The 26,981-nt window shown below is 39.4% G+C and overlaps 1 protein-coding gene across 2 annotated transcripts in view; it reads right to left on the bottom strand.

Moving 5' to 3' along the window:
* CNTNAP5 (contactin associated protein family member 5) overlaps positions 1–26,981 on the bottom strand; it is an 872,320-nt gene that overhangs the window by 412,800 nt on the left and 432,539 nt on the right. For both annotated transcript variants that reach the window (XM_031936548.1, XM_023225607.3), the window contains exon 8: positions 7,042–7,306. In XM_031936548.1, coding sequence (XP_031792408.1) covers positions 7,042–7,306 — 265 coding nt within the window. The remainder of the gene's footprint in view (positions 1–7,041; positions 7,307–26,981) is intronic.

Raw genomic sequence — 26,981 nt, 5'->3', positions numbered from 1 at the left:
GCCTTATAAAGTTTTATGACTTTTTCTACAGTTTTGTATGACAAGCCCCTAGCACAATGCCTAACTGGCAGAAGATCTTCAATGGCTGCTGGTTCTACTTTCACATCCCTTACAGTGAAATAAGGTCTTCTAACTTTCCTCATACCCACAAATACAAGGCTTGCAAAAAAAGGAGATGACAAAAATAGAAAATAAAGAAAAATAAAAGAAAGGGATTCCATTATTGTCCTTCATCTTCCTGAAACTTCATCTCTAGAATAACTAAATTCAGATGTCTTCTATTTTGAGGATGCATTTACTTTGCAAGTCTCTCCTTGATCTTCAATGCAAAAATCCCTAAATCAGAACTACTTCCTTCCTAAAAAGCCAAGCACACTGTACAAAGCTTTGGGAACAGGGTTGAAGGTGTGAGGCATCATTGTACTGCCATTTCCAAAAGAATTACCTTATCTTTTAGATCTAGGATGTTAGAACTAGTCTCAAATAAACCTTTGATTATCTGCATTCTCTGACCCATTTGGGACATACCAAATGTCAAGTATAGCCCCGTTGACTCTCAAAAATTATTGGAATGATTGTCATTATTTTTTCATCATTCATATGAGATTTTTATCTCTTATAAAGCGAATATAAGCTCAAGTACTTTGAAAACAAGTTTCTTCAGAAATGTAAGGGAAGAGAAAACTGTTTTTGTTTGATTATTTGTTTGTTCTTCCCCCTCTCAGATGGGAAAATAGAAGAATACACAAAACTTTGATCCATTTCTAAAAACCATTAAGTTTTTAAAATTTTCTAAAAACACAGAAATTCTCCTTAGGAGAGAAGACTTTTTGAGAACTCTGGCTGCACATTTTAAAAACTTCTTTTTGCTTATATCAGTTTCTGAGAGGTGGGTCTGAAATAACTGATGATTTGTTCCCTTTCTGCAGTTGGGTAAGGTGACAGCTCTTACAAGACTCTCTTTCGGTCATAAATGCATTTTAATGACTGACATGCGCTTAATAATACAGACAGCACCTGGATTTTTAAGAGCAATGTGCTGCCAGGGCCTTCCTTGTATTAAAACTTCATTTTTGACCTGAGGCCTACAAGTGTCTGTATTCAAAAACATCTCACCGATTCAAGAGAAACAGCTCAGTACCAGCTCACATTTTTCTTTTTCAAACAAGGAGGACTGAGGTTGAACTTTTATAATTCAGAACATGAAAAATATTATAATTCTCAGTGATTAACTCACCTCCATTACTGGAAATCTAATAAATTTTATAAAAATCCTCTGACTGCACAAATTCATTCTTAACTTTTATGACTCTGTAGAATGAGGCCCCTTCTAGCTATATCTCTTGAGTCAGCAAAGAAAGAAGAAAAATGTGTTAAATAGCTACTCAACACTTTGTACAGTATTTGAGATATACTACCTTGTTTAATTGCCAGCACCAACTTATAAAGTAAATTTTTTTTTAATCTCCTGTAATAGGCAATCTCTAAGATGATCCTGGATAATCTGTGCCTGTTAATATCCAAGCCCTGGTGTCATCCCCCCCATTTGGACATAAGCTGGGCATATTTACTTGCTTCTAAGGAATAGAATATGACAGAAATGAGGAGATGCCATTTTCTATATTAGATTATAAAAAGACTGCGGCTTCTGTCTTGGGTGGTTTTTCTCACTCACCCTTGGCAGCTTTCTGGAGAGGCTCATGAGGAAAAGTTGGTAAAAGAAACCAAAATATTTCACCCCAAAATATACTTCTTTGACATATTTTGAGAGGGCTGTTCCAAAAGAAGCAGCCCTGCAAAGCTGTCTTTCATGGGGGACTTGCATCTGTAGAGAAATCCTGCATTGATACAACAAGGCTTTCTGTGAGGTTCTCCCTTGTTTGGATTGAGGACTGACAGTCTAAACATTTAAGAGTCTGGAAAAAACATTTGTCATTTATTCTCTTTAAGGGCTGATACCTGTATGGCTTCACCTACATTTTAAGACCACCTAGAACCTCCTCGGTAAACAGAACCTCCTCTTCTCTCCCCTAAATTACCTGTCATGCCATCACAACCTGATTTACTATCTTACCTGTGTTTTGTTGCTGTTTTTGTCATTGTTTTGTGTTTTTGAGATGGGATCTCATTTTGTCACCCAAGCTGGAGTGCAGTGGCACGATCATGCCTCACTGCAGCCTTGGCCTCCCTGGACTCAGCTGATCCTACTACCTCAGCGTGCCGAGTAGCTGGTACTACAGGCATGCACCCACATGCCCGGCTAATTTTCAGTTTTTTTGTAGAGATGGGGTTTGGGCTCAAGAGATCTGGACTCCTTGGCCTCTCAAAGTGGTAGGATTACAGTCGTGAGCCACCGTGCCTGGCCCATAACATGATTTTGGCCATGCTCTAAACCCCAGTTCTTTCTGTAATCTCAAGGTGGTATAAAGGCATCAACCATCTGCCACTTCTTTGGGCTTTTATATTTTGTATGTCTTTGTGACTCCTGTGCACACGTGTGCATGTAATAAAATGTGTATGCATTTTTTTTCTGTTAATTTGTCCATTATTCATTTCTTTTATAGATTCAAGTTAGTTTTAAATAACTTGAGGGGAAAAATATAAACTTCCCTACATGTGGAAGTGGATTTTCTGAAGCCTGCCTGAGCACATGAGTGAGTGTGGAAGCAGATCTTCCTCCAGTGAACCTTGCCATGGCTGCAGTCCCCATTGGCAATTCAATTGTGACCTTATGGGAGACTCTGAGCCAGTCACCCAGCCAAGTTGTCCCTGGATTTCTGATCCACAGAAATTAAGACACAATAAATAATGTTTTCAACCATTAAATATTGCTGTCACTTGATATGCAGCTATAGATACCTAATACACTTCAGTTTACATATGAGACAAAGTTTATCCAGGGCCACAGGAAAGGAAGGAGAAAACGTATTAATACTTTTAAACTTGACTGACTGACTTCCAGACTCAGGACTTTCTGCTATGCTCAGGGGTTCAGTGGGCCATTTTGTTCGCCTATGGACATTTGAATGTCTCCCACGGTCTGACATGACCATAACTATGAGAAAAGAAAAACAGCTCAGAGTAGTCTGAAATATGCGAGTGATGCAAAGTATATTGGGCTCAGAGAGGCATGAGTATGAAACTTCAGTCACACACCCTTCCCCTGAGTTCAAGGCACCCATGCTCCGGGCAATTGTTTAAAGTCATTTTTTTCCTGACTACCTGCCTCACCCATTATCTTCTTGCTCCTGGAATCTGTCATACAAAGAACAATGCACAGGAAATCTTTAGCTGGTATGATTTTAATGTACATTTCTGATAAACAATATAGAAACTACCTCTTTTTTTTTTCTTTAAAAATCTGCTTCTAACTGCAGCTAATCAGAGTATACATTCAGGGCGACTTGAATCTATATTCCCAGGTTGCAATACTCAAGCTTGGCCCAAATAAACTGTCTACTTATATTAATATTGCCTTGGCTTCTTCCTTTTAGGTCGACAACTATTAAGTCATATCCTTTCCAATTTAACTCAATTTTTGCTAATCTACTTGGATAAAAAATCCATGCAGTCCAGTTGAGAGAAAGGCATCTAAATTAAATTATAGTATAATCCATGATGGATGTTGACCTGCGGTGAAAAGCAGAGGGAGATTTTTATTCAGACTGTTTATTCAGGGAGACTTCTGAAAGAACTTCATCTATCAGCAGCTGCAGCCCAATCCCTGCTCAATCCTTGGCATGTGAGATTTGACCTCAATGAGTATTTGTCAACTTAGTAAATACACCGCTGCTTGAAGGACATCAGATACTGGTAATATAACAGAGAATGAGGGCGAGACTTCCACTGTTCCATGTTGAAGAAACAGCAGCTGGAGGAGCCAGGGTATCCAAAAATACAATTTGTTCCTAGACCTGTTGCATATTGCTAGACAGTAAGATTGGTAGTACATGGCAATGAAACAGTGCTTCCCAAACTTTGGCCACTTGAGGACCATTTAAAAGTGTTCCCATTCCCTGGTGCCATATGTACTTGCATTTACTTAATGTATTTAAAGAAATAAAGGGTATTCAGTTAGGAAAAGAAGAAGTCAAACTGTCCCTGTTTGCAGATGCCATGATTGTATATTTAGAAGACCCCATCATCTCAGCCCAAAATCTCCTTAAGCTGATAAGCAACTTCAGCAAACTCTCAGGATACAAAATTAACATGCAAAAATCACAAGCATTCTTATACACCAGTAACAGACAAACAGACAGCCAAATCATGAATGAACTTCCATTCACAATTGCTTCAAAGAGAATAAAAGACCTAGGAATCCAACTTACAAGGGATGTAAAGGACCTCTTCAGGGAGAACTACAAACCACTGCTCAGTGAAATAAAAGAGGACACAAACAAATGGAAGAACATACCATGCTCATGGATAGGAAGAATCAATATCATGACAATGGCCATACTGTCCAAGGTAAGTTATAGATTCAATGCCATTCCCATCAAGCTACCAATGACTTTCTTCATAGAATTGGAAAAAACTGCTTTAAAGTTCATATGGAACCAAAAGAGAGCCTGCATTGCCAAGACAGTCCTAAGTCAAAAGAACAAAGCTGGAGGCATCACACTACCTGACTTCAAACTATACTACAAGGCTACAGTAACAAAAACAGCATGGTACTGGTACCAAAACAGAGATATAGACCAATGGAACAGAACAGAGTCCTCAGAAATAATACCACACATCTACAGCCATCTGATCTTTGACAAAGCTGACAAAAACAAGAAATGGGGGAAGGATTCCCTATTTAATAAATGGTGCTGGGAAAATTGGCTAGCCATAAATAGAAAGCTGAAACTGGATCCTTTCCTTACTCCTTATATGAAAATTAATTCAAGATGGATTAGAGACTTAAATGTTAGACCTAAAACCATAAAAACCCTTGGAGAAAACCTAGGTAATACCATTCAGGACATAGGCATGGGCAAGGACTTCATGTCTAAAACACCAAAAGCAATGGCAGCAAAAGCTAAAATTGACAAATGGGATCTCATTAAACTAAAGAGCTTCTGCACAGCAAAAGAAACTACCATCAGAGTGAACAGGCAACCTACAGAATGGGAGAAAATTTTTGCGATCTACTCATCTGACAAAGGGCTAATATCCAGAACCTACAAAGAACTCAAACAAATGTACAAGAAAAAAACAAACAACCCCATCAAAAAGTAGGCAAAGGATATGAACAGACATTTCTCAAAAGAAGATATGCATACAGCCAATAGACACATGAAAAAATGCTCATCATCACTGGCCATCAGAGAAATGCAAATCAAAACCACAATGAGATACCATCTCATACCAGTTAGAATGGCAATCATTAAAAAGTCAGGACACAACAGGTGCTGGAGAGGATGTGGAGAAATAGGAACACTTTTACACTGTTGGTGGGATTGTAAACTGGTTCAACCATTGTGGAAAACAGTATGGAAATTCCTCAAGAATCTAGAACTAGAAATATAATATGACCCAGCTATCCCATTACTGGGTATATACCCAAAGGATTATAAATCATGCTGCTATAAGGACACATGCACCTGTATGTTTATTGTGGCATTATTCACAATAGCAAAGACTTGGAATCAACCCAAATGTCAGTCAGTGACAGACTGGATTAAGAAAATGTGGTACATATACACCATGGAATACTATGCAGCCATAAAAAAGGATGAGTTCATGTCCTTTGTAGGGACATGGATGCAGCTGGAAACCATCATTCTCCGCAAACTATCGCAAGAACAGAAAACCAAACACTGCATGTTCTCACTCATAGGTGGGAACTGAACAATGAGATCACTTGGACTCTGGAAGGGGAACATCACACACTGGGGCCTATTACAGGGAGGGGGTAGGGGGACGGGTGGCACTGGGAGTTATATCTGATGTAAATGACGAGTTGATGGATGCTGACGAGTTGATGGGTGCAACACACCAACATAGCACAAGTATACTTATGTAACAAACCTGTACATGTACCCTAGAACTTAAATTATAATAAAAAACCAAATAAATAAATAAATAAATAAAAATAAAAAATTATAAAATAAAATATATATGTAGACACATATATATTTTAAATAATGTTTTAGATTTACTGATTTTTACGTGAAATATAATTTAGGGGCTATCCAAACTTCCATGCTAATGTGGTTTAAGAGGAGAATATAGACTTGGAAGTCAGACAAATTCAGGATAAAATCCCAGCTCCATCACGTAGGAACATGAGATTTGCAAGTGATTGCCATGACTTCTGATTTCCTCATTTATTAAGTTAAAAAAAGTAACTTCCTTCAGTGAGTGTGGTGAAGATTCTGTATGATACATGCCATGTTTGTGGAGAACCTAGCAGAGAGTCCTAGAAATGGTCTAGATTGTGCTAAATATTCCCAGGTAAGAATTCTTCTTCCCATCTTTTCAATGAGACTGCCAAGAGACTAAGAAATTTAAGCACTTAATCGAAGTTGACATAGCTAATTCTAAATTCACTGTTTTGTTTTGTTTCCTACTAAAAAACAAAAAAACAAACAAAAAAAAAAAACGCTGGCCAGGCACAGTCGCTCAGGCCTGTAATCCCAGCACTGTGGGAGCCCAACGTGAGCAGATCATGAGGTCAAGAGATCAAGACCATCCTGGTCAACATGGTGAAACCCTGTCTCTAATAAAAATAAAAAAAAAATTGGCTGGGTGTGGTGGTGTGCATCTGTAGTCCCAGCCACTCTGGAGGCTAAGGCAGGAGAATCACTTGAATCCAGGAGGCGGAGGTTGCAGTGAGCTGAGATTGAGCCACTGCACTCCATGCATTTTAAAGATGGCAAGACTCCATCTTAAAAAAAAAAAAAAAAAAAATGCCTCTTCAGACTTGGAGTAAATTTGTGAATACTGGGCTAACCGACATCCCTGAGATTTGGATTCTGTATGTTTTTGTCAGGACCTCAACCTTTGTCAACTTGGATAAATAAGAAACTGATCCAGAGTGTCAGCAGACAGTACCTGTGAGGATTTCAGCTACACGTTCTGTCATTTTCTGAATCACGAGTCTCAGGATTCCACTCTCCAGGCTCAGCAGCAGGGTCCCCGAGCCTTCAGACAGCTCTGTGGACAGAAGCAGACCATCCTTGTTCCATGTTCGAAACTGGAAACTCACTGAGAGCCCATCAATTTGGGGGGTGCCGGGCAGCAGCAAATAGCTGCCGCTGGAGTTGACAAATGTGATGGGCACAATCTGTGGTTCGGAGCAGGAAAAAGTGACATTGCCCTGGAAAACAATAAAAGTCAAACATATAAAAGCCATTTTTTATTCTGCAATCTGACAGCTGATATAAACAACCACCTGGGAGCTGACCTTAATTTCAGGATCATTTCACATTCAGCGGCAAGATCTTAAAGAAGAAAAAAATGTCAGCTTTGTTCAGACACACTCACAAGATTATTTTCCATTCATGTGTTAAGGATTACAATGCTATCTGCAAAGAGGGCCATCCAAGAGTCCCAGAAGGAAGGGGGATGGAAGCATCCACACTTTCTAAGGGGTGTAAAAATAATTACATGTACTCATTATGTAAGTACCTATGGCAAGTCAACTATGTGCCAAGCTCACAATGTGGACACCAGCTCCCGCGGGAGCCTGGTAGGAGAAATAACTGGACAAGCAAAGGTTATGCGAGGGAAAACAAAACAAAGGAAGGAATTAGGAAAGGGGTGGAGTCCCTTGACTAGCCTTTTCAGCAAAGGGCACTGTTTGTGCAAAGGCTTGAAGAAATTAGCAAAACAGCATCCCTAAGGAATTCCAAGGAACCTGCCATTTCTTAGTAGTTAGTGGGACAGGAAGATCCAAGTAGCCTAAAGGAGGTAAGTCTGGAAAGGTGAGTAGAGGCAGAGCTGGAAAGTCCTCTGCTGCTTCCTGAGTAGTTTTCTTTCAAACTCAGAAACAGTGCAGTGACATGGGCCAAATATTTAACTTAGTAAAAGTATTTTCAATAACACAGATGAGGAGTGGATGAGAAGACTGGTCTCGGGGAATATTAAGTGTGTATTGAACCCAAAAGAAGAGTAAGAAGATTATTCTTTGCATAGGAAAAAAGGTAAAGATCCCACAAGAGGAACGCCCTAACCTGAATGGCTACCTGAATTTAACTTTCCACCGAGGCGGCCAGGTGGCAGAATTAGATATGTAGTGTGGTTCTCAGTCCCGGAGCAGGGGAATGGTTCAATTCCAAAAACCTCTACCCAGAAAAACATCCGTAGGTCCCAACCATGTTTATTTATGATAGTCTTGTATTCTTGAAAATGAATAACAGTCCCCAAACAAACTTCTACCAGTAGCACATTTCTAATGATTCATCCATCAATCACGGTGCTATGAGCATATTATTACATGAATCATTTGTTGTAGTTTAGATGTTTTCTTCCCTTTAGGCTAGATCCTCACAAGTTAATTAATGTGTCAAAGGGTAAGGCCCTTGATATCCATCACGCAATCACCTACAGTATATATCACTCCACTGTGCCAGGCAATAGGATAGGCACTTTCATATATATCTTGTGAATTCTGCACAACAATGCCATAATGTATTATTTTCTTCATTTAAAGGATGCACAAACCTGACTTAGACTAAATAACTTAGCAAAAGCCATGTGCCCAGTTAGCAGGGAACATGGAAGACAAACCCTTGTTTGTCTAACTTGGAGGCTTTTGCTTTTAGCCACCATCTCTGATACCTCCATCCTCTGCACCGAGTGCCACCATTAAAAAGAAAAAATCCACCAACTTGCTCTTGGTATCTCACAGTTGTTTTAATTTGCATTTTTGGATCTCTGGTAAATTCACTTTCAAGAATAAAAACATCACCAATGATGGCCAACTCATCGTGGCAGGGCTGTCTTTTGGAAGAAGCCAAATCACACATGCTCTGCAGAGAAGCTATGAAGTAGCAATAACTTTTATTTATCTTTTTCTTTCCTAAGGTCAGTATCATTTTTGTAAAAACAAATCTGGCAAAGCACAGCTGCATTCAAAGTCTGAGGTTGCGTAGAGTGGAAATGTTCACAAAGATGAAGAAGGCAAAGGCATAGGAGGTTGCGAAAGTATCCCCTTCCCCCGAGTTATCTAAAACCCAGTTTAGCTTCACCCAAGCCCTCTTCTGAGTGTTCTCTGGATCAAAGCCATGGAAGGCGGCTTCAGGACAGTGGGGTACTAGAGGACCTGAGATTCTTTCCTTATTTGATCAGTTTGCTCACATTTGAGCAGAGGTCTGGCTCTCTTTCCTCAGTCTCCCTTCATTTCATTGTTTAATTGGCCCAACTTCTTGCACACAATTCAGGGTTGCTCAGAATCTAAGGAGTTCCTGGATTGGTCCCCCAGAGCAAGGGCTTTAAATAAACACCTTCAGAGATTGTCACTGTTAAGATAAGGTTGTGGGTGGGGATGCACACCTAGCTCAACAGAGAGCAGGAAAACTTTGAAATGCACTGGGATATGCTTTCTGTCCTTGGACAGTTTCCTCACTCACCTTAGGCCAACTTCTCTCTCCCTTCCCCCAATTCCCTTCACACTTCCATCATTCTTGCCCCTACGCAGCCACTCCAGCTGTCTAAAACGTCTTTGTCTTTAGCGCGTGCCTCTACTATATTCTCCAAGGGCAAATCCAAAGGCAAGTAGGAGAGAAAAGATGTGGGTGGATGGGAAATTCCTTCTACACAGAATCTGACCCAGCTCTCTGGGCGCACGTGAACGTTTGCAGTTCAGCTTCCCGTCACACAGCTGCTGTGTGCCACTTTTCTGACAGTCCTGTCTCAGCTGTGCTTACTGCTGGCAGAAATGACGTACAGTATTGAGGGCCACTGGTGCCACCTCCATTCACCAAAGTGAGGTGAAAAAAGAAAAATGAGCTGCATGTAAAAATGCTACTTTTGAAATCAACATGGACTGACCATTTTCAATAGTGCCATTTGTGTCTCCAGAATCTGTCTCAAGATGGCATTTGAGGAAGTTCCTGCTGGCCATTTAGAAAAGCCATGAGAGAAGACATTACTTTAGAATTGTGTCAAAGGAGACATGGCAAATGGTCAGTGGCCTCTATTCTACCCTATATACCTTTTAATCCCTTTCTTCAAATATCATTCCTCCTAATCCCAAGAAGGGTGCTTCATTCCCCAAAACCCCTTTGTCCCTCTGTATGTTTAATTCCATTCAAGATTTCAACATTCATTCAAGATTTTTCAAATATTATAAAATTGTGCTAAGCACAAGTTAGTTGTCCACATAAATCTGACCTGATCCTTTGTATGATATAGTAATTAAATTTACTTTATATACTTACTCTAATTTGCTGTAATTGGTACAAAGTATGTCTGGCAAGGAAGAGTGCATTGATCAAACCTTCAAGGTAAACCACTGGCCTTGACCTCATAAGTGAGATTGAAAGGAGGTCAGTGAGCTACCATGGGGCCTTTTTTTCCTCCCTATATTTTATAAGAACTACAGGGTCTTTCATTGTCCAAAAAGGAAGTCACCCTTTAAGGAAGGAATGAAATTCTTGGTGTCTGCGTGCTTTTCCTCACCACACCCCTCAAGCTCCTCTGGCTGACTGTGACTGCCATTCAAGATGATAATAAGACCTCCCCAGGGCAGCAACTGCCACAAGTCACTGGTTCCTCCAAGAATGGGTCTCCTGTTGTTCCTAAGATGGTAGTTCTTGGTGCCCTATAGTTTCACTCTCATACGTGCCCATTCTCCAACAATCAAGATTGTTGTTTGGCCAGAAGTGCTGGGCCAAAGATGGAGTAGATGTTTGCCCATGGGGTTCCCCAAACTATGTCTTTTTTTTTTTTTTTTCCTGGCAAAAGACACTTTCCTTGACCTAACTCTAGTCAGGCTCCTCTGAGTCCTCCTATGGACTAGGTGTGACGTTGTGCTCTGTCCATGGCCCATTTTTTCCAGTTTTAGCAAGAATTCTGCAGAGTCAGAATACCAAAACCTCCCACCTTGGTCTGACCTCCTTGGATATATTATCACACTTGCCTGCCTTCAACTAAGCTCCTGTTGGGCTAGTTTAGAAAGAAGTACCCCACCTCTAAGTAACTTTCCATTCCCTGACCCCCACCCTACTCCGTGGCTATAAATCCCCACTTTTCTTTATTGTGCTCAGAGCTGAGCCCAATCTTTGCTCCTACTATAAAACCCCATTTAGTAGCCCCCTTTATCATCTTTAACAATTGTAATGAATATTTTTTTTCAACACTTCTCTAGAGACCCACTACAGTCTTTTCTTGGTCAGCTCTGCTGTGCCATACGGTGCCTGGATTAAACATTATTTCTGGGTGTGTCCCTGTGTGTTTCTGGATGAGATTAGTATTAAAATTGGTGGACTTGGCAAAGTACAGTGCGCTCCCCAGTGTGAGTGTGTATCATCTATTCCGCTGAGGGCACAGAGCAAAATGCAAAGAAAGGAGGAATTTGTGCCTTTTTGTTTCCTTCCTCCCTGCTTGATCGAGAAATTTCATCTCGTTTTCGCCAGCCCTCCAGCTGGGATTTACACCTTCTGGTACCCAGGCCTTCAAACACAGACCAACACTGACTTTCCTAGGTCTGCAAATCATTGGTCTTCCCAGACTCTGTAGTGCAGTGAGCCAATTTTTCATTATAAATCTCAATCTCTCTTTCAAATCTATTTCTCTTTCATATTTGCATTCCACATATCTAGAGATCCTGGCCTTACTTTTCTGGAGAACCCTGATTCATACCTATAGCCATGTGGGAGAGGGAGGAAAGATAACAGATCCATGAGAAATTTGCAGGTACAACTGATAGAAGGTGCTGACTGGGGAAAGGGCTGGAGGGGCAAGCATGGTTCCCATTCTTCTCTGACAGCGCAATGGATTTCAAACAGGAAAGCACAGATGGCTGCTGACTACTGATAGACCATCACCTCACTTGGATTGTGTCCCTGGTCATCGGCACTACCCTCACTAGAGCGAAGAGATACACTAACAGCAAAGCTGTCCCCTAGACACACATTGTGCCTTCCTCCCTCCACCAGGCATGACCTCTTCATTCCTCTGCACCCTCCACCCCCACTTTTGCCCTGCAGGGCCCAGTAAGCCTTCTGGGCTTGCCCATGCCCAGTCCTTTCCTGACATCCATCTCACAGTGGCTGCCTTCTCCACGGGCTTCCGGTGGTGTGTGCTACCTGTGGAAATCTATTATATTTCTTATATTGCCTTGTAATGATTAGCTACTTTTTGACAACTGCCCATGCCTTGCATAACAGGTTTACAATATGGTATAGAGCATCTTGCTCTGAATTCTAAAGGAAGTGAGAGTGTTAAATTTAGGCAGAACTAGATTCCTATTACAAATATTTACTGAAAAAACCATGCCTTTCTCTGGTCCTCATCGTTTCCTTTATAATCTGGGGAATAATAGTAGAGGGATGAGTTAAGACCACATGAGACCATGTGCACATTGTCTAGCATTGCTCCTGGCTTATTATTTTTCTCTCTTCCCAGGTCTGACACTTTTCTTGGTGGCCAGAGGTGAGTCACTTCTAGAGGCTTAGGTTTCTTTTTTGTAACCTGAGGCAATTGAACTGGAGGGCCCTAATATTCCTACTTGTTCCCCTCACCTTGGGTATCTGAGGCTGAAGACCCACATCTTTACCATCTGTCTTGTCTTTGGAGAGGATTTAGGGATGATCTGAATCATTCTGTTGTTGGCATGAGAAGTGTAACCAAATATTTACATTTTAGAAGACTTTTTCTTTGAATGATTCAGGTTCTAAAGAGGGAAACTTAGGCCTCTTCCCTAGTAATTCCTGTCTCGATGCAGGAAAGAGGGCAAGAATCACCATACATGATAATTATATTAAAATAAAAAGGAAGTGAGCAAAAGATGATATAGTTTTACATGTTAAAGAAATAAGAAAGCAAGCGTGGTAGCTCACATTTGTAATTCCAGCAGTTTGAACGGCTGAGGTGGGAGGATCACTTCAATCCAGGAATTTGAGACCAGCCTGGGCAACATGATGAGACCTAATCTCTATTTAAAAAATAAATAAGAAGCCTGATATTTTAAATCACACGATAGTATAATAACCAATTGACTGATTATGTTTTCCCCTCCCTTCCCCCTCCCCAGAAACTGGAGCCTAAAACATTTTACAAAGAGAAAGCTAGATTAATGCTGAGCTGTATGAGGAACTACAATGGCTGTAACTTTCTTGCAGAAGACAAAATGGGAGAAATTATATGCAGCCACTTAGACAGGTACCAGTTCAGGGGCTATGCAATGAAAACCAGAAGGAAACCACGAGACAGAACGAAGTTCCTGAGCAGCGCCTTCCTTGAAGACGTATTCAGGTCATTCTGCCACCAAACCAGAAGTGCGCCAAATGCTGATGGAAATCCAGTGAAACCCATCCACCTAAAAGCTTGCCTCTGTGGCAGAGGAACTCATCCAAAAGGAGGTATTGCAGTAATAGCGTAATTACTGCGATCCTCTCGTGACTGATGGACGGGAGTGTCATGGCAGAAGGTTTCCTTCCCCAAGACTTTTGACACAGAGAACACAGTAGTATTTAAGTCTTTGTCATGTGACTCCAGAACCAATCGAATGAATTGACACTTATCCATTACACAGAGGAACAACTTCAGAAGATGCTGCTCTGCTGAAAGACACAAGGATGGAACCACTGCAGTGGTCTGAATGTGATTGTATAATAGAGAGAATAGACTGAAATGTACTGAACAGGGACCTCAGGCCTCCATGTTAGTCAAACATTCCTAAACCTGGACTCTCTTATATTCATTGATCACTGGGTATTTTAGCCAGGTCTCAGCACGTGGCATAGAAGCCATAATTTACTAAGCTAGAACAAGTACCTATCAGAACTGAGAAGAGAGACATTCTTAACAAATGGCTTCATTGGTACTCATTTCCTGGCTTTATAATTAACCATAATCCTTTGGTTATTTCACTGAAGATCATTGATGTACATGAAATACTTTAGACCTTAGCAACAAAAGACAATTCTGCTTGAATTTCCCATTTGGATGTTGGCTTTGCCTTGTATCTCTGCTAGGAGTCCATCCTCTTTCAAGACTTTTACTGACTTACTTGCCAACCCTAGGTTGGCTGCATAGACAACAGGTTACGCTAAAGTGAACCATCATTGATAAATGGCTCAGAAGTATTTCTATTAGTGGGCATTATTTCTCTAGTCAAACATTGGCCAGTTATTTAAGATATTCAAGCATATTCCTTTTGGACTCATTTCACTACCCAAAGACACTATTACTATTTACTATTAGTGACTGAAGCCATTTAGCTATTCTGTGGAAAACTCCAGAAAGTTGTTGGCTGCTCTGCTTTAAACGAAACCCTGAAAATAAAAAAGCTATAAATAAAAAGCATGTGAGGACCATGCAAGATCCAAGGTCTCTAGCAGATTCTCAACCAGGCTGTCACCACTGCTCCCTGACTCTCTTCCCCTAAGGCTTCATGTCACCCTTCAAACACTGCTTATCAGCTCAGCAGTAAAGCTCTGGTTTGACCTTAAGTCACCTGGGAAGAATAAAACAAGAATAAGAGACTACTCTTTATTGAAAAAAGACCTGAAGTCATAGATCCAGGTAGCTGGGGATAGGCTATGACTAAAAGGAGAGTGCATCTGAATCCAGTCTGGTGACCAAGGCAGAAGCCAGAGGATGGCGATGCACGGGTGGGTGAGGAAGGTGGAAGGCAGACAGATAGTCTACTCCCGTTGAGACTCCTCCACTGTAGGGACAATGAGGTCCTGGTACATCCTTCATTACTCCTGAGAGGAAATAATAAGTCAGGTGTGGCTGGCCCGCCACTCCAGGAGACTAATTTTTAAGACTTGAAGAGAATGCAGCAGGCCCAGCTTGAAGTTCTGCTTACCTTGACTATTTTTCAAGTTTCTTACGTGTGACACTTCCAAGGGTTACATTACTGTGCTGAGTTGTTATTTACAAAACTTTTTCATTGTGGGTGTTTGTTTTGTTTTTAATCATCATCTAGACATCACAACACCCTGGTGTGTAAAAAATAAAGCTGGCAGTGCAAAGCTGAGCTTCAATCATGAGGCATCAAACAAAGCCAATCAAGCATTTATAAGCTGGAGAAAATGATCTTGATTCAATCTAATTTGCGGGGAAAGATTTCAAAGCCAGTTCTTGATTTTCCAAATGAGTACAACCATTTCTAATTTGATTTGTCTGAGAAATACCAGCACTCACTGGCATGCTATCAGCAAATATAGGGAAAAGGCTGCCCTGCGAGCTCAAGCTACCCTCCTATTCACAAACTCAGGGAGACTCGGGAATCAAATGAAGGCTCTTTTTCATTTTTGGGAACGACAGGCTCCTTCATTTTTTTTTAAATTGACTTATTGAGCAGTTCTCTATTAAGCAGTTCATATGGGCCACCTTGACTCTCATGACTAAGGATACAGTGAAGGAGTGAGACAGACTCAGATCCGCCCACCTGGAGCTTACATGGCAGTGTATAAGGATAAGGGTCATGGAACATGTCATCACAGCTATGACCAACTACCATGAGGGAGACGTGTATTCTGCTGGGAGAGCATGTAACAAAGCATTGTAACAGGACTTTGTGAGGTGCCTTTGGATTTGAGCTTTGTAGGACAAGTAAGAAGGAATGAAGCTGGCAATAAGACGGGTGGAGGAAGAGAAAACAGGGAAGGACAATTACTGAAAAGAAGGCCATAATGCATGTTAGGAATTTAAGTGAAACTAAACACGTGGCACTACTATGGATAGGCAACATTCTGCCTCTGCCAAAAGAGGCTTTCAAGGATAAAGATCATGCACATTGGGGTTTCATTTGAGAGACATCCAGGAGAGACACACTTTTAGAATTGGAAGGAAGGCCCTGCTAAGGGCCATGGTGTGTGGACAGGCTGGAAGATGGTTTGCTGCATGGCCTCTCCTCTGGCCTCTCAGCAGCTGCCTATGCACAGGCACCAGTAAACAGGGACCTACTAGAGGCACATGCTGCCTTTGGCCTCAGAGACTGTCTCTTGTCTTTGCTTCTTTTTTTTTTGCCCTCCCAAATCTACTTTTTAATATCTGTTAGCAAATATTGCACAAAGCTATTTGGAACTAGGAATCAAGAAGCTCAAAAATATTAATACGCATTTTGACACTCTACTTTCACTTCTAGAAGTCCTCAGGAAATAATTTGAAATTCGACTAAGATTTACACACTGAGAACCATTATTTATAATAATACAAAACTGGGTCTGAAATTATAGAAATATTTAAGTAAATTATGGTATACGTATATGAAAAACTATTTTGCCACCACTAGTAGCGATATTTATAGCAAGCAAGAAAATTGCTTAGAACATTAAACTGAACAAATAGAATACAAATTTACACACATGAATCAGGTGAAATATACCTATATAAATATGTAGGCATAGATGCATGACTAATATACTAAATAGTGGCTCTTTCTGGGTGGTGGAATTATGGCAATTTTTGTTTCCATACTAAAATATTTTGTATTTCCAACGTATTTAAAATAAAGAGACATAGCTTTATACTAGGAGTTTCAGTTAAATAGTATTCTGTATGTGAATTCATTTGAAGGCTTTCATGACAAAAATATTCAGGATCAGTAATTGCTATTAGAAAATTAGTGTAGATTACTGAAAGAAATGATAGAAGTTAGTCCAGGTAGAAATAGAAGCAGCTAGGCTTGAAACTCAATGACTACTACTTTTCAAATGATTTTTACTCTTGCATAATTTCAAAATTGCTTGTCTCCTCTACTGCAACCTTTAGTCATGTGTCTAGTCTACTCACATAAGACAAAAATAACAAGTCATTGTCATAGTAAGGTGTGATGGTTAAATGTAGGTGTCAACTTCACTAAATTAAGGAATACCTAAAAACCTGGTAAAGCATTATTTGTGGGTGTGTCTGTGAAGGTGTTTCCAGAGGAGACATGTGAATCTGAGTGCAGTATGAGGGGAAAATCTGCCCTCAGGGTGGGCAGGCAGCATCCAACCTGCTAGGGGCCTAGAGAGAACAAACACAGAGAAAAAAATGAACATGTTAATCTATCTACAGGAGCTAGGATATACTCTTCCTCTCCTGTCCTTGTACAACAACTCCAGGCTCCTCAGCCTTTGGCCTCTAGGTCTTACACTGGTGCACCCCACCCCCTTGGGTTCTCAGGCCTTTGGCCTCAGCCTGAGAGTTACACTATTGGCTTCCTTGGTTCTCTAGCCTTCAAACTTGGAGTTAGTCACACTGTAAACATTCCAGCGTCTCCAGCTTGCACATGGCCTGTTGTGAGTCCTCTCAGCCTTAACAGCCAAGTGAATCATTTCCCCTAACACACACACATACACACACAGTCTCCTATTGATTCTCTCTAGGGAACCCTTACTAACACAAAAGGCTAAAGGAAGTGGAGTGTGTGTGTGTGTGTGTGTGCATGCGTGTGTGTGTGTGTTTATGGTTTCCTTTTGTCTCCAAACTAATTTTTTTTGCCCACAAACAAAACAACTGTCTACTTCACATACAAGTATATGTTGCTTTGCTAGAGTAAATTCACTTTAATAAGGAATAAATATTCTTAGCTCTGAAAATATAATATGAGTACCTTTGTTCTTGAGTAAAGATATAAAAAATAGTAGGTGTGTGTGAAGGGCAAGTACCATCAACTGACCTGTAAAATAAAACAAATTTTCAGCCCAATAATGAGTATGTTATAGAAGTCAACTTCTCAATTTAATCAATAATATTTATAACATAGGAAGGATCATATGTAATTATCTTTAATGAAGTACTTTTATGTTAAAAAATTAATTAAGACAGGGTGCGGTGGCTCACACTTGTAATCCCAGAATCTTGGGAGGCTGAGGCACGTGGATAACGAGGTCAGGAGATCAAGACCATCCTGGCTAACATGGTGAAACCCCGTGTCTATTAAAAATATAAAAAATTAGCCAGGCATGGTGGTATGTGCCTGTAGTACCAGCTACTCAGGAGGCTGAGGCAGGAGAATCGCTTGAACCTGGGAGGAGGAGGTTGCAGTGAGCTGAGATCATGCCGCTGCACCCCAACCTGGGAGACAAAGTGAGACTCTGTCTCAAAAAAAAAAAAAAAAAAAATTAAAATTAAATAGTCTTAATTAAAAACTTAAATAAAGGGGGGCTGCAATGCAAGCATAGCTCAACATATGCAAATCAATTAAGGAAATTAAGGATAAAAACCTTATGATCATCTTGATAGATGCAGAAAAGAATATTTGACAAAAGTCAACATCCCTTCATGAAAAAACTCTTAATGATTTAGGTATAGAATGAATGTACCTCAACATAGTAAAGGCTATACAACACCATATAAGACAAACCTATAGCTAACATCATACTTAACAGTAAAAGGTTGATAGTTTTTCATCTAACATCAGAAACAAGACAAAGCACTTCTGCCACCTCTATTCACCAGAGTACTGGAAGTCCTAGCCCAAGTAGTTAGGCAAGAAAAAGTAAAATTATTAAAATATCCAAATCAGAAAGAAGTAAATTATCTATGTTTATAGATGACATGATATTATATATTAAAAAATCATAAGGACTCCACCAAAAATTTGCTAGAACTAATAAATAAATTCTGTAAATTTGCAAGATACAAAATCAACATACAAAAATAAGTTGAATTTCTATACACTAACAATAAATTATTTGAAAATAAAATAAGCAATCCCATTTACAATAGCATCAAAAATAGACAGATATTCCATGTTCATGAGTCATAAGAATAAATATTGTTTAAAAGTTCATACCAAAGTCATCTGTATATTTAATATAAGCCCTGTCAAATTCCCAATGGCATTCTTCATAAAAGTAGAATTAAAAAAAATCCTTAAATTTGTATGAAACCAAAAAAGACTTCAAATAGCCAAAGCAATACTGAGGAAAAAACAAAGCTGAAAGCACCACATTTCCTAATTTCAAGGTATACCACAAAGCCATAGGACTCAAAACAGTATGATGCTGGCATAAAAACAGACACAGAGACCAACAGAACAAAATTGACTGCTCAGAAATAAACTTATGCACAGTAGTGAAATAAGTTTATTTCTTATTTCTTCAACCAGTCTCTTCAACCAGTGGTGTTGAGAAAAGTGGATATCCACCTGCAAAAGAATGAAATTAGGTCCTTGTCTTATAACACTCACAAAAATTAACTTGAAATGTATTACAGACTTAAATGTAATGCCTGAAACCATAACACTCTGAGAAGAAAACAGATGAATACATCCTTGACATTGGTCTAGGCAATGACCTTTTGGATATTACATAAAAATACAAGCAACAAAAGCAAAACTAGACATGTGGGATGACATCAAACTAACACATTTCTGCACAGCAAAGGAAGCAACAGAATGAAAAGGTAACCTACAAAATGGGAGAAAACATTTGCAAGCTATCTATCTCATAAGAGGGTACTATACAGAATATGCTAGGAACTCATAATATAACTCAATAGCAAAAAAACAAAACAAACAAACAAAAATCCCAGATAATCTAATAAAAGAGAGCAAAGACCTTCATTAGAGAGTTTTTCGAAGAAGACATTCAAGTGGCCAACAGGTATTCATACCGCTAATCAATTAGGGAAATGCAAATCCAAACCACAGTGCAAGTTTAAACCACAATAGGTATCATCTCATACCTGTTAGGATGGCTGCTATCCAAAAGAAAGAAAGAAAGAAAAAAAAAAAAAGATACAAGTATTGGTGGGAATGTAGAGAAAGGGAATGCTTGTACACAGCTGGGAGTAATGTAAATTGGTATAGGCATTATGCAAAACAATATGGAGGTTCCCTAGAAACCTAAAGGTAGATCTGCCATATTAGCAATTCCACCTTTGGGTATATGTCTGAAAGAAATGAAATGAGTATCTCAAAGAGATATGTGCACTCTCATGTTCATTGCAGCATTATCCACAATAGCCAAAACATCAGGACTACTCTAAGTGTCCTTCAACAGATAATCAAGAAATTGTGACATCTCTCTCTCTCCATGTATATGTATAAAAAATACATATACACATATATACACATACATAAATAAGAGTATACATATATACACATACATATAGAGGAAAACCATGCTGTTTGTGACAACATGAATAAATCAGGACATTGTTATGCTGAGTTAAGTAAACCAGAGATAGAAAGGCAAATATGTGGTATCTTAAGAGGTCATGCTCATAGGAGAAGAGGATAGAACAGTACTTGTCAGGGTTAGAGGGTAAGAGAAATGGAGAGACGTTAATCAAAGGGTACAAACTTTCAATTATAAGATGTTCAAGCAAGTTCCTGGGATCTAATTTACAGCATGATGGTTGTGTTGATTAACTTGATTGTGGTAATTATTATACAATGTATACATATATCAAATTACCATATTGTACACCTTGAATATATAGACTATCTTTGTTTTTCAATTAAATGTTTTAAAATAAAAAAGTAAAAGGAAATCTGCTACTGAAATACTGATATTTGTGGGTGATATCCCAGGCCAATGCTGTCTGATAGAAATATAATGCATACTACATAAATAATTTAAAATTTTCTGGTAACAGTATTTTAAAAAGGTTTTAAAAAACCAGATTAACTTAATTTAAATTTTAATACAGGGTTATTTAACTCAGTAGATGCAAATATTATTTAAATATACAATCATTATTAAAAACATTGCATAATAATTATATAAAATTATTTTACTTTTATATGAAGTCTTAAAACTCTGGGACGCCTTAAAACACATCACAATTTGCACCAGACCTACTTACTTCAAATGTTCAGAAGTTACACATGACTAGTGGTTACCATATGGAACGACACAAATCTAGTGCATCATTATAATAGTAATGATAGTTTTGCCAATTTTGACACTAAGATAGAAATTGTTTTACTTCTTACATAAGAACTCTCATATACTGATCTTTACTGTTCAAAGAGATTGTGGAGAGATCCCTAGTTACATACCAAAAATTAATTGTTCCTGATCTTTCTTTTCTTTTCTCCTTCCCTCCCTCCCTTCCTCCCTCCGTCCCTTCCTTCCTTTCTTTTCTTTTCTTTTCCTTCTTCTTTTTCCTTTTTTTTCTGAAATGAGTCTCTCTCTGTTGTCCAGACTGGAGTGCAGTGGTGTGATCTTGACTCCCCGCAAACTCTGCCTCCCGGGTTCAAGCAATTCTCCTGCCTCAGCCTCCCAAGTAGCTGGGACTATAGGTGGTCACCACCACACCTGGCTAATTTTTGTATTTTTAGTAGAGACAAGGTTTCATCATGTTGGCCAGGCTGGTCTTGAACTCCTGATCTCAGGTGATCTGCCTGCCTTGGCCTCCCAAAGTGCTGGGATTACAGGCATAATAATTAATAATAATTAACCCACCGCACCCGGCCTGTTCCTGCAGTTCTTGGTAGTGAAATAATGATTTTTTTGAGGCAAGAATGTGCTCACTGGATGACTACATTTCCCCACTTCCCTTGCAGACATGTATGCTCAGGTGACTAAGTCAGACCCATAAGGCATGGCATGGAAGGAGCATTGGATGGGACTTGCTGGAAGGCTCCTTGAAGGGAGCTGACTCAGCTGGGAGGAATATCCCCTTCGCCTTTACTTCTTCCTTTCTTCTGCAGCCTGGCATGAGGATAGAATACCTCAAGCTCCAGCAGCCTATTAGGACCCTCAGAATGGAAGACAGAGAGCTGAAATGGCCAAGCAGAAGGAAAGAAGGATCTGCACACCTGACTACTTCATGGAGCTGAAAATCCTGTACTTTAGTTTTGTTATTTCAGTTTTGTTTTAGGAAGTGGAGTTGGAGAAGAGGCCTTGGAGACTGCTCACACAAGCACTTTAGGTGGTTTGCAGAGTCAAATTTTTATGGGCTGAACTGTGTTTCCTCTAAATTCATGTGTTGAAGGCCCAGACCCCAGTACCTCGGAATGTGACTGTATTTGGAAACAGGACACTTCATGATCTGAATAAATTAAAATGAGGCTGTTAGGATAGACTCTAATCTAACATGACTGGTGTCCTTGTAAGAAAATGATATCAGGATACAGACATGCCCAATGGGAAGACCATGTGAAGACAGGGAGAAGACAGCCGTCTACACACCTAGGGAGACACCCTCAGAAGAAATCAACCCTGCTGACATTTTCATGTTGGACTTCCAGCTTCCAGAACCGTGGGAAAATAATTTCTGTTGTGTAAGTCAAACAGTCTGTGGTATTTTGTTTTGGCAGTGAGAACAGACTAATACAGTGATAGAAAGAGTTTTAATAGTTTTTCTTAATGAAACCCTTGAGTTGAAAAGTATTTTAGACATTATCTAGAGGACATAATTCTCAATCATGGAAAGCACCAGAAAGAACAAGCTAATTGTGAACTTTACACACTGAATTCCACTAGCTACATAGTAGCCCAATTGACTGCAGAAGCCACATCTTCTGACTCACACAGTACTCTTTTTAATGGGGTCATGCCACCTCTGCTGAATCAGGGAAGGAGAAAACATTTAGTGGAGGGAGATACCTGAAGATAGTCTTCAAACACTCTATCTCCAGGCAGCTGAGAGTCAGACTGTGCAACAGATCTCTTAATTGTATATGGAGATCTTTAGGTACGAAGAGGATCAGTCTCCTATGAGAAGATGCTCCATTAGGAAGACATTCTTCTTCACATTTCATCAGATCCTTCAAGTTCATCTTAGTATAATCATCACAACATAAGCTTCAACAAATATTTACTATGCACCTCCAATTTGTAGGGTGCTCACTTCTTTACCCGAAATTCAAATTACTCATTTCTCTTCTTATCAAAAATGCATTCACTTATTCAACATTTATTGATCACCATTTTTATAATGTAATTTCATTTTAGTTAACATTTAGAAACTCAGTGATTAGAGCAAAATATAAAATGTGTGTTAAGCATATCATAGCAGCTAAGCACAGATTAGAAAGGAAAGCAGATTCTATCACATGCTAGTTATGGATCTTGGGGAAGTTACTTTAATGTTACTGAACCTCACTCTTCCCAAACTGAAACCACAAAGAGCTATCCACTTTATAAGGTTATTCTGAGGATTAAAACAGATAAATATAAAAATCAGTTGACAGAATATTTGGCATGTGATGAATGCTCAACATGTTATTTTCATTGTAGAATATTTATAACAAGAAAAGGAATTACACAAAATGACACCAAAATAGTACTTTTAAAATGAAGACTAAAAAATCTACACCTGTATAGTATTTATGATTGCTTTGATAAAATCGCAGGTGACTTCTTTTCTTTCTGCTTTTTCTGTGTTTACACAATTTCCTATAATCTATAAGCATTTTTTTCATGAATAATGGTAATGCAATGTGATTTACAAGATATTTATTGGCTTATATTTTGGTAGTTGAGTTACATTGTTGAGAAGACTGTGATTCTTGTACTTTTCCAGAGCAGTCTTAGCCCTAATGATCTCTGGACTCTTATGAATCATGGAGACTGACTGTTTCCTACAGTGCGTATGAGGGTTGCAAAAATCTTTGGGTCACAAGGCAGAAGTTTAACCTAAATGCCGTGGATTGTCAAATTCTAGTATAAGCATTCAATTTTGTGGGTAAAAACATGGGGGAAAAAAAGATCCTATATTTTCTTGGTCTTTGCCAATCGTCACAAGGAATTAAAAGTTTGATAAAATGCACTCTAGTTTACTAGAAGCCTATAGAGAAAGCATTTGTTCTTGTTGCAATGTGGAAGAATGAGAGCTCATTCCATGTGTATGGGCACATATAATCCTCCACCAAAGTCATCTTCCGGGGCTGCTGGATCTTGCGTTTACCTTGGGAAGCTAGCATTGAAGTTTCTGTAACAAAGGTCAGATATTCAGCTGCACAAACACACTGTCCTTACAGGCATCCATCCACGTATAAATGAAGTAAATGGTGGGTTTTAGAGCAGACCCTCAACCTGAAATTTGTTTGGATTCGAAATTTCTGTCAGACACGTCGTATACAGCTTACGAAGGCTATGTATGTTCATTTAGCTTTGTTCTTTTTTGTTTGTTTGTTTTTGAGAGGGAGTCTTGCTCTGTCGCCGGGGCTGGAGTGCAGTGGCCGGATCTCAGCTCACTGCAAGCTCCGCCTCCCGTGTGTACGCCATTCTCCTGCCTCAGCCTCCCATGTAGCTGGGACTACAGGCGCCTGCCACCTCGCCCGGCTAGTTTTTTTGTATTTTTTAGTAGTGACGGGGTTTCACCGTGTTAGACAGGATGGTCTCGATCTCCTGACCTCATGATCCGCCCATCTCGGCCTCCCAAAGTGCTGGGATTACAGGCTTGAGCCACCGCGCCCGGCTCATTTAGCTTTGTTCTTTATCTCAGAGTCACATTCTTAAAGACCTATTCAATCTGTTATTTTTTATACTTAAATTATCGTTACTATTTTTAAAGATAAGGTATTTATTTAGTTACTGAATTTCCCTGATGCAATGGGGACGAATATGAACATCCTTCAGAGGGCTTGCTTCCAAGGCTGACGTAGGGCGTATTTTGGACCTTGTTACAGCATCAGGGAAATTACTGAAGTAATCACTAGCCACTATGGGGGAGACTGGATAACCCCATGGGAGGATGTGCTGTCAGAGTGATGAGCTGAACTAAGGTATTAGACAAACGTAGAAAGAAATGGCAGAGAAATAAAACAATTTCAGCGGAAGACAATAAGCTATGTAAAACAATTTTTAGGTTAAATATGAATAAGTTTTTGTGAGAATTATAGTAAATCTTCACGTAGAGAGGTAAATTATTAGAGTACTTCTAATTCACGTCCACCTATACAGTGTTCTAAACTTTTTGAGTATGAGAAATGCTTTTTAATGTAATAAATTACATGGGTCCATAATAAAAGTAGTAGTTTCACTAATTTTTATGGAGCATATACATAATGACAAAGTTAAATAAACAGACATTTTACTAATTACAAGAGCCTAGGCCTATGTTTGTGGTTTTGGACTTCATCCATTTGTGAGGCATGCTGGTATTGCATAAACCTGTGATCAGGTGACATATGAAACCGTGAAAATATGTATGTCTCCTTTTGTCTTCCCAACTCTCTTTTCCAGATGTCCAAGGTTTCTAGTTTTTAATCTAAATTTTTAAAAGAAGAAAAGAGATTGGCAGTTGTGTCAGTTATTCATTTTGAAGCTCAGTTCCAAAGCCACTCTTGTTTGCCCTGCATTTTTTTTTTACATTTAAAAAATTGTTATTTCAATAGTTTTGGGTAAATTGGTGGTGTTTGGTTACATCGATAAGTTCTTTAGTGATGATTTCTGAGATATTGACGGACCTGTCACCCAAGTAGTGTACACTGCACCCAGTTTGTAGTCTTTTATCCCTCACCCTCCACCCAAGCTTCCCCGCGAGTCCCCAAAGTCCATCATATTATGATTATACGTTTGCATCCTCATAGCTTAGCTCCCACTTACAAGTGAGAACATCTGATGTTTGATTTTCCATTACTGAGTTGCTTCACTTAGAATAATAGTCTCTAATTCCATGCAGGTTTCTCCAAATGCCATTATTTTGTTCCTTTTTATGGCTGAGTAGTATTCCATGGTTCATGTATACCACATTTTCCTTTTCCACTTGGTTGATGGGCATTTAGGCTAGTTCTATATTTTTTCAATTGTACATTGTGCTGCTATAAACATGCAAGTCCAAGTGTCTTTCTCAAATAGGGACTTATTTTCCTCTGGGTAGACACCTAGTAGTGCAATTGCTCGATCAAACGATAGTGGAGTTGGACCCTGCAAACATCTCTCTTTTGTCAACTGGTTGAATCTTATGCTTTGTCCATAAGAGGCACTAGAGGGCCACTGCAGGGTGACAGAGGCTGGAAGATGCTTCCAGGTTCCTGTCCTCTATTACTGTTATTCAGTGGGAGGCCCAGGGACTCTGCACGGTTGAGCCCCAGCTTCAATCTCCCCACAGCCATCAGCTTTTGCAGGAAGCTGAGACCTAAGTTCTCCAGCAAGTTTCTTTGCTATCTGTATGCTATGTGTTCCCCTGGTAACTGCACCTTCTTGAAGAGGCCTGAATCTCAGTCCGGGAGGTGGGCAGAGAGAACATTTCTAGTCCTTATTCCTTCACTGTCCATCCTTTCTCAAGTTAGAGAAAGTACCTGATTCTTTGCACATGCTATTTCTGGACAACGTGGAGTCCTATCTACCTGTTTAAGTAGTTATCCACCTTCTACTAGAAAGCCACTTTATATAATTTTTTTTGCATTTTCTAATAACTCATACCTTGACACATAGACATGTCTTCTAAATCTTGTGACAAAAGGTGAAGTGTTTCTAAGAAGCCAGCCCAACTGGCTCACATGGAACAAATCCAGTGTCGGGTCCCTACTTACTATGCGTTATGGTGATTCAACAAGGAACACTTATAGAAGGTTATTAGGAATTTATAAAAACACAGTTTTATTTAACATATAAATGTTTCTTTGTCTAAAATTTAACCTGGAGTTCTTGGGCTACTGTCCCTGGATGACCTTCACAGGCATCAATGAAGCCTCAACAATGTTATGTGAAGTAAAACGTGTTCATGGTTTTCATTATATTCTTAAAGGGGCATGTAACCTATAAAATACTAATAATCGCTGATCTATAACCTTTAGTGTTGTACTTGTAAAAGGCCATTTGTCGAGCAGGCTGGAGATTACTCACAGGACTATGGTCTTCATGGGCAACATGTGAGAAGAAATGGTGAGCAGAGTGATGCAATAAAAATAATTATGATAATATTATCAGCTCTTAGTGATTCAATGCCTATAATATCCTAGGAGTCACTCAATATATGTAAAG

Source organism: Piliocolobus tephrosceles, chromosome 11 (genome assembly GCF_002776525.5).
Source record: "Piliocolobus tephrosceles isolate RC106 chromosome 11, ASM277652v3, whole genome shotgun sequence".
NCBI lineage: Eukaryota > Metazoa > Chordata > Mammalia > Primates > Cercopithecidae > Piliocolobus > Piliocolobus tephrosceles.
This window is presented reverse-complemented; position numbering and strand designations above follow the sequence as displayed.